Source organism: Gavialis gangeticus, unplaced genomic scaffold, assembly GCF_001723915.1.
Source record: "Gavialis gangeticus isolate Ggan-Ray unplaced genomic scaffold, GavGan_comp1, whole genome shotgun sequence".
Taxonomy (NCBI): Eukaryota; Metazoa; Chordata; order Crocodylia; family Gavialidae; genus Gavialis; species Gavialis gangeticus.
In genome coordinates this window covers 60463444-60474143 of record NW_017728995.1, presented here as the reverse complement: position 1 = coordinate 60474143, position 10700 = coordinate 60463444, and the positions used below count along the sequence as shown (strand labels likewise).

Sequence of the window (10700 nt, the reverse complement as noted above, 5' to 3'; positions counted from 1 at the left end):
AAAATGGCCAAAACCAGTTTAAGATAAACCAGGATGGATGTAGTATTAGACCCATGGCGACGCGTAGGGGGTGCACATGCACCCCGACAGCACTGGTGCACCCCCTGACAGGCAGCGCTCCACACCTAGGTGATGGGCAGGGGTGGGAAGGTGGGAGCGCCGGTGTCCCCCGCCCCGTGATCACCAGTTGGGAAGTGGGGGCACCAGGTCAAGCACCGCTGGCACTTCCAGGAGTGCCACTGGCACTTTTGGGAGCACTGCTTGAGCATCCCGGTTGGTGAGATTGGCTGTGCAGGGACTGCCCCCCTGTTGCTGATTGGCTGCTGGGGGGGGCATGCGACTCAGGTGGCACCCGTCGCCCGTGTATCAGACTGAACTGATTTAGATTTAATTGGTTTATTGAACTTCTGTCCCAGATCCCTTCCAGATTCAAGTTAACTCACAGCCCCCAACATCCCAGGATGCTTTGCACCTCCCCTGCAAACTCCTCCTTGCAGGGTCAGTGGGCTAGCCTTGGCCCAAACTGTCTGCTTGAGGAGAGCATGGAGGCATGTTCTAGCAACTCCCTGGCTTCTGGCCTGGGTCACTGTAGGCATGCGGCTGCATTTCCAGAATCAGAAGTCTGTTTACTTGCTTAATGGTTCAATTTACGCAGCTTAGACTAACTTGCAAGATTGAATCAATTTAACCTTGGGCTTTTGACTATCTGTACTTAGCCAAAGCGTGTGGGAGGTTGGGAGAAGGGAATCCAGTTACAGAATAATTTTCCAGAGGTGAAGTCAGCACTAAATGTCCTTAGGACATACCTTTCTTCTTTAGAGAGCCTTTCCGGCATAAACAATGCTCATAAAAGAATGTTTCTTAATAGTCCCCAATGCCTAAAAACATTTCTTTCTCAAAAAAGCCCCTAACCAAGCCTAAGCAGAAAGTTGACTGCAAAACTGAAGATATGCTAGATACTCTGTTAAATCCACGAGGGACTGGGGTTGTAGACTTTCCATGGTGAATGCTCAGATACCATATGGGGGAGGATGGTAGAAAAACTTTGGATAGATTTTATGATCAGTATAGCTGCTCTTGATTCACAATAGTACAACTGAGATCAGAATTGTGCCTAAAACAGTCTGTGAGTGATTTCATATTCTTGAGCCAGATCCTCTGATGAGGCACACTGGCATAGTTCCATTAAAGTCACCAAACTATTTCCACTACTTGGGATCTGACCCCTTGCTATCAAGTGATGTTGCAAAAACATGGGAGAGCCTCAAGACTCCTCTAATTTCCTGGAATTCATTTAATGTGGTGATTGCAAATGCTTGGTATTGGCCTTTATGCTGGAAAGTTTCTCTTAGGTCTCCTTTCTTGAAATACAAAGTAATCTTTTTCAATATCCTGGACATCTAAATAAAAACTATATATTTTGCTAAATGCTTCCTTATGTTATTTAACCAGTCTGATCCAGTTCCTGCAAATTTAGCATACTTGACACTCCTGCATAACAATAATGATATGATCCTGATCAGTATAACTTCCTAACTGTGTATGCAGATACAGAAATGTAAGAATTTCATCAGAATATATGTTCTTGATGTCTCACTGTTCTCCTTTCATTACAAAATAAAGTAGGCTATAAATCTGATATAATGTACTCAATTATGGAAAAGAGGTTTCTGAATAATTCCATTTTTAAAGTGCATGAAACTTGTCAGTACCCATTCTCAGTATCACAGCCTAGAAGCCTGACTTGTAAATCCAGAAGATAGTGAAAATATTGTTTTATACTTAGCTGAAAGTATATATATATGTGTATATTTGCTAAGAATTTATAAAACTAGCAATGCATTTCTTTTTCAGATTAAATGTCCATAACCTGTAGACTACTTCAAACAGGTGCTAATTAGGTTTACAGAAAGGCCATTGTAGATATATACATTCCCAGGAACAGACTAAATGAATAAATGTTAATTGCTTTTATGATGCAACAAAAATTGTCTATGGTGGTGTTAAGTTAGCTGAAAATATTATAATTACAAAGTATTAGAAACTTTACTAAAGATAATCTGAAATGATAAAGTGCAAACTGTAATTGTGCAAGGTAGTATGAAAGTATTCTGCACAGAAATGAAAAATTAACAGTTGTTTCTGGCTATTTAACTAACTACTTTCAGCACTGCATGAAAACACCAGTAGATTTTAGTTCATTGTGATCCCATACATAAATTAATGTAATGCTGCTTTAGAATAGAAATATGTCTAATGTCAATAAGGCCCAGATACTGTATATTGTTCAGGATTTGATACTGATCTTGGTTATATGGGTGCAGCACAAAATTCAGCTCCTCTTCTGTATCCAGTGTTCTCTACTGAGAACTGTAGTAGTAGTGGGACACTACTGTTCTCCAAAAATTATCAGAGCAATGCCAAGATAGATTTGAATACCTGCCCCATGATATGAAAAAAGGAGACATTCTTTCACACTGATTATTTCTATACTCCTTCCTGTACCAATAAATTTGGCTTTCATGTGTGAAAAATTTGTCTTTCACATGCATGCATTAGGTCATGCTGTACAGGGGTCCATTAAAAAAAAGAGTACTTCAGCTTTAGAGGGAGATTAGACATTTGAGCAGGATTCTCCAAGAAACTTCTCTGAAATCTATTTTGTCTAAAGCCAAAATGAATTTTAAGAGAGCCCACTTTTATCATAGGAATAATTTTTAATTTTTTAGTGTTTTACTAGTTAACCCAGTTCATATTAAAAAATTTAGAAACTTACAGAACATATATCAGAGGATGTATTATTGGAAATAAACTTGAATTTTGGGGGAGATGTCACTGTTGATGTTTTTGGACTGAGGCACATCACAGCTCTAAAGTCAACTGTTGAGCAATCTTTTACTTTCCCTTAATAATGGAAGTAAAGGATTGCTCAACAGTTGACTTTAGCCTTAGAAGTTGACTTCTTTGGGGGATGACAGCTATTGGTCAGGGATGATCTGGGTGTAGAGATACCTATGTTTTTATTATGGGTATTACCCATGCTTCTGGCCATGTTGCTTGTCCTCTCCCCCAGTTTCTGCGACATGTGTCAGGGTGTTTTTAAGCCTTCCTCAGAGACATCGGGTATTGGCTACAGCCAAGAATGGGGACCTTGACTGGGGTGTGCCAATATTCCTGTTAGGTCCAAAGATGGAGGTTCCTGGCTAGAAGATCTTGCTTTTCTGCTCAGGGTCGGGTCAACTGCTGTATTTTGGGTCAGGAAGGAATTTTACCCCATGGTCAGATTGGTATGGACTGTGGAGGGTTTTGCATTCCTCTGTAGTAGATCTGACCGTGTGGCCTTCTACATGGCATCTATAGAGCATATATTGACAATATTTCATAGAAGCAGGACACTGGTGGCTGTGGTTCTCCTGATTTACCTGTGGCAGGTTAGGTTGTTTTGTAGTTTCAGGGTTCATGATAGTCTTATGTAGTGTTTAGATTATGGTTTCTACGGGATGGTTTGCATAGGGATGATCCTTCTTCAGGTATGGGGTTGGACTAGGTGACCTCTGGAGGTCCTTTCCACCTCTACTTCTTTATGATTCTATGAAATGATCAGAAATGAACCCAATGTTTCTCTAAACAATGAGTAAATAATTCAAAATGACCTGATAATTATCTTGCATTCGAAAGCTTCTCTAACTTCAACCCAACCTGCAGTTGATCCTTTAAAAGATACTGTCCCCCCTCCTTCCCCCCCTCCCCCCCAAAAAAATCTTGGTCTCTTGAAGTAGCATATCACTTTAGCAACAGAGTTCAGAAATAAAGATAAGAGTTGATTATTTTGGGTCAGATTCTGGAAGGCAGCTAATTTACACCGAGTGCAAGTCATAAAGGGCATGTATAAAGTTGCTTGAACATGCACCTTCTCAGTGTCCAGAACCAGGTCTTTGTAAGGCTTCCTTACACTGAATTAGAGCAGCTTAAGGCTAATTTTCAGTAGCCTAAAGCCCTAACTTTAGGCTCTGTCAGTTAAAACACAGTGGAGGATCAGTATTGCAAGAAGGCATCATGACTGTACCCTTTCCTTGTTCCCTGACCTAGTTCACTTTTCTCCATGAGGCACAGGAAGGGAATGATAATGTATAAAGTCCTCTGTTGGCTCTGTACACATTCTTATGCAGGGGTGACTCCTCCTGGCCCAAGACAAACTGGCAGTGTATTGAAGAGTGGCTATACTTCACAGGACCATTTTATCCTATAAAGGTAATTAGTATATGCCACTAATTAAAAAAAAATCTGTACTCATTTTACCCACAAATGCCTGATTTCAATATACCAATCTTTACTTCCACAATAACTGGGATAGCAAAATACTAAAAACAGATCATTTAAGAAACAATGAACGTTCAAAATGCCACAACAAAAATTGCCATTGCCAGGAAAAATTATGGAATTTGTTTATATTGGTTGTCATTTTAGATTACGCTTACAAAGAAAATATAAAATATTCTTTCTGAAGTTAAAATATTTTAATCATTGTGTTCAAGGTGCCTTCAGCTTTTAAAATAAGCTGTTGTTTGTGTCTTATTTCTATTTGATATAGTCAGTTGTTTTTGAATTTAAAAATGTGAATTTGAGGTATGAGGAAGAATATTCCTTTATAATGCATAAACTCAATTCATCCATGAAGAAAACTGTTTCTAAAGTGTTAGATAAAATATATGGCATAACATTGCATATTAGTGCTTTTGGGCTTTCTAAAGTTGCAACATACTTCTAATGTACATGCTGAATGTTTCATGCTCTCTTACAGCATTAAATACAGTAGAGTAGTTATATTAGTGGAAAGTATTAATAGATGTTGAGTTCTCTGTAGACTCTTTCTCTTCCCCTCTTTCTCCCCTGTAACAACCTGTGTCTATTAAAATATTGATTAAATCCAATGAAGTGAGCTGATGAATTTCTCAACCTAGAGTATGAGTAGCCTTATTTTAGTTCTGTTATCTTTCATGATGCTAACAAACTGTCCCCTTGTTTAATATATGTGGAATTTGTCAATCAAATAAAAGATTAAAACATTTAATTTTTCATATGTTTTTGTTTAGCAGAAGTATAGATGACTCCAGGTTTCACAGCCTAAACCAACACATAGGTAATATAAAGTAGGAAGAAAAACACCAGGAATTCCGTAACTTCCTGCACTTGCCTCTGAAGAAGTTGGTATTGGCTACCAGTGCTAAAGGGTACTGGATTAGATAAATTACTGATCTGATCTGTTATCACAAAGCCTATTAAAAAGTCATTTTCAAAAAGCACACTTACCAGTAGATTATGGATATTCAAGCTTTTCAACTGTAAATGAGAAACAGTGACATTCAAAAAACCTGAAACAGAACAGCTGGAATTTGGGAGAATCAATGCCCATCTTGAATTCCTAGATTGCTATCTAGTATAGAGATTAGAGCTACTGAAGTGCTGATATACTCATCTTAACACTGATTTATGTTTCCACATGTGAGAGCATTGACTTAGAAGCCAGATACTCAGCTGTAAATCTGTGAACAACTTCAGTGGAGCTAAGATGATTTACATGAGCTGATGATTTGGATTTTGGAGTCTAAATCAGTTTTGGGCATCTATTGGACATGTTTCCCTCTCTTATTACAGACATCTCATTTAGCCCTGTGCATCTGTAAAGAATTACCAAGGGTTAAAAGGAATCACTTGCTGGCTAAAAATATACTTTTCCAAGGGAGATCAAGGAAGTCAAAATGAATAACCATGGCATTTTTATTACATATTTGAATAGACTGATGTCATTCACTTAGTTGCACCGGTGAACTCTGGAACATTGAAAGACTGCAAATTTCATTAAGTTAGCAAGATTGTTTTTTGTTAACATGATGTGAACTTAATGATTTTAGTAGCATTAACACATGAAGAAGTCAGAATTTTACTAATTGCTCCATGTTAGTGCTCTAGGAACATCTCATTTATTTTTGTCTTATTCCAACATTAAAATTTGTAGTTCTGCTCTGCAAGACCTGCCCATTTTCAGCTTGTATCAAAAGCCCCTGTGACTACATCTGTATGCTTTTGATTATAAATTTATGTGCTTACATGATTTCTAAGACCAAAAAACCCTGCTTGGCCAGTATAAGGACAATTAGTCACTTTCACTAATTCCACATGAAAACACATAAGTACAATAAGACACTATATTAGCCACTCATTCTTGTCACTGTATATCATGACACCATAGCTATGCTGGCACTTGACACTATCCTTGAGTTAGGCTGTCTTTTATAATCAAGGTCAACAACAAAATACTAGAAGTGGGTTGATATGATTTGAGGTCCTTCTCTTGAATTGTGAATCTGTGGCTTGTGTCAATCTAAGCATTTATAAAGATGTTTTACAAAAAAAACCAAAGGCAAATGTTTTTACATTAAATCTTATAAAACTGTACAAAATAGTCTACAGCATGAAAATGTCCATTGAACTATGAATTGGTTATGAACTTTAGTAAACAGAACAATCCTAATGTTTCAAATATTTATCATATTAAATCACTGTATTCATACAGTCCTGCATGTATAGTATTTTCAATGGCACCATAAACATAGTTGTCAGAAAATACGTTAACTCTCACCCACTAGAAGCTATGTATCATAGTGCCTTTCTGTCAAGAGTTTAAAAAATTCATCGTATATCGTTGATTGAATAAAAAAAAAAACCTTACCACAATAAAATCTAGAATTGACACTATCCAGGACAGCAAATCAAAGTGGGACATAAAATATTTTCTAGCTTGCAGATCATTTTACATTTACTATTACTGTGATAGTGTAACTGAAAACAGTAAATGTTATTAAATAATACCTGGTTTATGAAGCATACTGGATTTCAGAGATCCATAGTAACCACTTTACAGGTATGAGGAATCCGAACAGCTCCTCTCTCTGACACAATTCAATTCCTCTTTACACCAATCAGGAAAAATAAGTTTGATCAAAATTAACCTTTTTCTTTATAGAAGTGCACTCAGCTGGATAAAACCTTATGATGTGTACTTATGTTTCCTTTTGTTGGACATTCATTCAGTAAGCCTTGAACATATGCTTGAGCATATGGTAAAGTAGTTTGGTAGGGCAGGGAAGCTCATTATCCATACCCCTCAATAAACCTAAGTGTTTAAAAAAATTAAATGGTTAAGGCAACTATACTGATATAGAGACACACCATATGTTTTGTATATTGCTTCCTACAATCTAAACAGTTAGAGTGAAAACAAGAGGTTCAAACATGCTCTGATCTTCTTGACCGCTTATCAAACTGGTAGATAGGAATTTTATCAAACTGGCAGACAGTACTTCACTTGACCATGGGTTACAACTGTAGACATAAGTTATGAGCCACATACTAGAGAAATAATGTATATATTGGCTTACAGACTGATCATCTGTTTGAATTTATCAGAAGCTAACAAACAGAAACAGCCAGTCAGATTATTCAGTGAATAAAATGGGAGAAATGCCAACTCACAAATTCACAATTTTAGTGTTCTTAATTATTTCAATCCAATAATTTAAACTATTCAGATCCCCTATCATCATTTGTTTTGTGTTTTGAGTGGATAATATTAAGGACCATCTTCAGACACGTTGGAAGTGCTGATACTTGCTATCAGCCAATCCCAGCCTATTTTTTTTAGGATTTATTCTAGCATACCATATAATACTAGAGAGCCTTTTAACTTTGTTTTCTGTTGGGTAAGGCTGTAGGTATAAATGACAGTGAACAAAAATGTTTGCACAGTTGCTGCCATATAATGCTGCTACGAAAGATAATGCTGCAAAATTGCTAGTGCTGCTATAATGGAAAGGGAGGGACTTGTGGCTTGATTGCCCATGTTCCCAGCATTGTGTTTAGAAGATGACTTTACAGTGGTTGTGGTGGTTGTGGTGTCAATCTTTTTCACAGTTGGTTTTGGTTCACTCCTATCGTCTGGATAGGTCTTCTTTTCTTTGAGTATATCTAAGAAAAACAAGAAAAGAAAATATGCTATGATCATACTGTGTCATCTGCACACAGCTCTATTTTGTTTCAGTTAATGTACTCAGGTGTGGTTTGGGGTTCATATCTTACTAAAGGCTATTTATTGCTTGGCCTCTGCTTGTAGACATGGATCCTCTTGGATTACTGTGTATTAGATGATGTGGAGGTCTTAGGTGCCTATTAGCATGCGCATGTTTATGTGTCTACACTTGTCAGTCATGCTCAGGTAGAGGATGAAATATCTTACGTTTAGTAGTTACTGCTGTGTAATGTATCTCAATACTCTTACCCTTTTCAAGGACTGTGGCTTAAAGCCACAATTTATTTAACCATTAACATTTAGTCTGGCCTCATCTTTGTTTTTACCATATGAAGTATGGTATTTTATATAAAGCAACTGACACCTCTCTGCTCAAAACCCCAGAGGATTCACCTTGAAGGAGCGTATCTTTAAGTTCTGCTAGGAATTACAGGGGTTCCCTGGGGTGAGGGCTGCTTAAGGACTACACTGAATAAATGCATCTTTAAAAATACCTTGGATGGTATATTAGCAAGCTGCAAGTCCCAATGGGGATGGGAAAAATGTGACTAAGGTTGTGCAAGGACTTCCTATATTGAGGCTGTGGCCAAACTAAAAAAAATAACAAAACTATCCCTGATAGTTCAATGGTTCAGCTGTTCATCTGGCTTTCAACTAAAGCCTACTCCCTTTTAAGACAGTATCCTAAATTACAGTATTTTCTGGGGTAGGTCTTTCTCAATTTCCCCTATGGTTGAAGCTCTCTAAAATCAGAATTATCTGATGCCCAAGTGGTTATGGAGACTGGTTCTAGTTCCTGCTTTAATGAATATTTAAGTAGCTTATACATAGTGGAACAGCTTTACCAGGTATGACAGAGACACCCAGGCTGAAACATCCCATTGTTTAACTAGTAGAGCACTCTTTGAGTGATGAGGGACCTTGGTTCAAAACCTGTTTACAATTGGGCTGGGAAAGGTGTTGAACCTGGGTCTCCATATCCCAAGTGACTGGCCTAACAACCTGGCTATCAGGTCTTAGGACAGAGGAATCATTTCCTCCTCCTCACTGATTTTGGGAATGGTGCCTAAGTCAGTCTCTTTATAAATTCATACATTTTCCAAAATGTTTTTCCCCATTTTTATTTGTCCAGAACTATTCACCATACTCAACCTGTATTCGTGGGTTACTTGAACTAAAAATATGCAAGATACCAACTGAAAGCTGAGCTATAATCGATGACTATCAATACCATGCAGTTGGTTCAACAAAAGAAACCACCCACAAAAATCCTTGTTTTTCCCGTATCTCCTGGACCATCATGGCTACAATAGCACACCAAAACTACATTGAATTAAAAATACATTTTTGAAGGATAAAATACTTGCTTAAAAAATAAAACCCTGGCCTATCCTTATTTATGGCTTTTTTGAATGTCTGCTCCTATCTGACTTTTCAATCTTGCACTTGCATTTTCATACTGGAAGCTGGTGGAGTACAAGCCTAATTATGACCTGCTGTGCCTAGAGGTAAGTGCAAATTAAGCTGAAACAAGATCACTTCTTTTCTGGCATGGAACTTTAAAAAAATTCTTCTGTTAGTAGATTTCCACAAAAAAAAAAGACTTTAAAAAAGGTGAGATGACTAGTGATAGATGTATTCATTTATCCTGACTTTCCAAAACACTTTTCCCAGTGCTTGGGAAATCTGAGTCATCATTAGCATTGTTGGAAAAAATTTCTCTCCTTCATCCAATATTGGGACAACACTTTTGTAGTTTGTTGGTAAAAGTGTGTTGCACAAAAGCTCCTACTTGAAGCAATTTACAAATTAGTAGCCACTGTTCATGTCTAGTTTAAATTTATTTTTGTGAATAAATGCAATGCATATCTGCATAAGACCAAATGCCTAGATCTGTAATACAAGTTAAGCAACAGTCCTGGCTTAAGATCAAATCTCTAAAGGTGTATGCAAATGTTTGCCACACCTGGTCTATGATCAAGTGGCTTACTTTAAGCCAAGTGTTCATAGATTGGGGGGGAAGTATGCATAAGCATTTGCTGGTGCCAGGAGCTATGCCAGGAACCTGGTGTAAGAAACTTAGACTGTGGGGAGAGGTGGGTGGGATTGAGCTAGTGTGTCCACAAGTGGGTTTGGTGTGTCCACAGGGGTGGGGAGAGGAGCTAAAAATAGCCTGGCCAGGGTGAGGCAGGGTAGGAAGAGAGCAGCCCCAGGGTTGAGGCAAGCACTTGGGCTTTTCCAGCCCCAGGGCTGCACTCTGAACATGTAGGCTGCCTATACATGTGCTCAGAGGTGGGACATTTTAATTAGAATGGTTCCCAGAGAGTAAAACGTCATAGCATAATGTGTATTAAGCTCCAGCACATTTAAAAATGGCTATGGGATGCTTTATTTAAACTTCATTCAATGAGGTGTGGAGGATTAATACATGTGTTGCTGCAGTGATGCTGGAACATTTTAATTAGACACCAACTAGCATTTCTATAGGCAGCTGTTTGCTGGATCAGGTTAACCAAGTTAGATTGGGCCCCCCCATTTTTGGTCTGATGTAACCCCCCCCCCTCCACACACACACACACACACACACACACACACACACACACACACACACACA

The 10700-nt window shown here is 38.1% G+C and overlaps 1 protein-coding gene across 1 annotated transcript in view; it reads right to left on the bottom strand.

The window, feature by feature from the left end:
• Positions 1–4306: 4306 nt before the first annotated feature.
• LOC109287801 (glypican-5-like) overlaps positions 4307–10700 on the bottom strand; it is a 793145-nt gene continuing 786751 nt past the window's right edge. Inside the window, exon 9 of the mRNA XM_019503085.1 lies at positions 4307–8025. Within this exon, the coding sequence (XP_019358630.1) occupies positions 7826–8025 (200 nt within the window). The 3' untranslated portion in view covers positions 4307–7825. The remainder of the gene's footprint in view (positions 8026–10700) is intronic.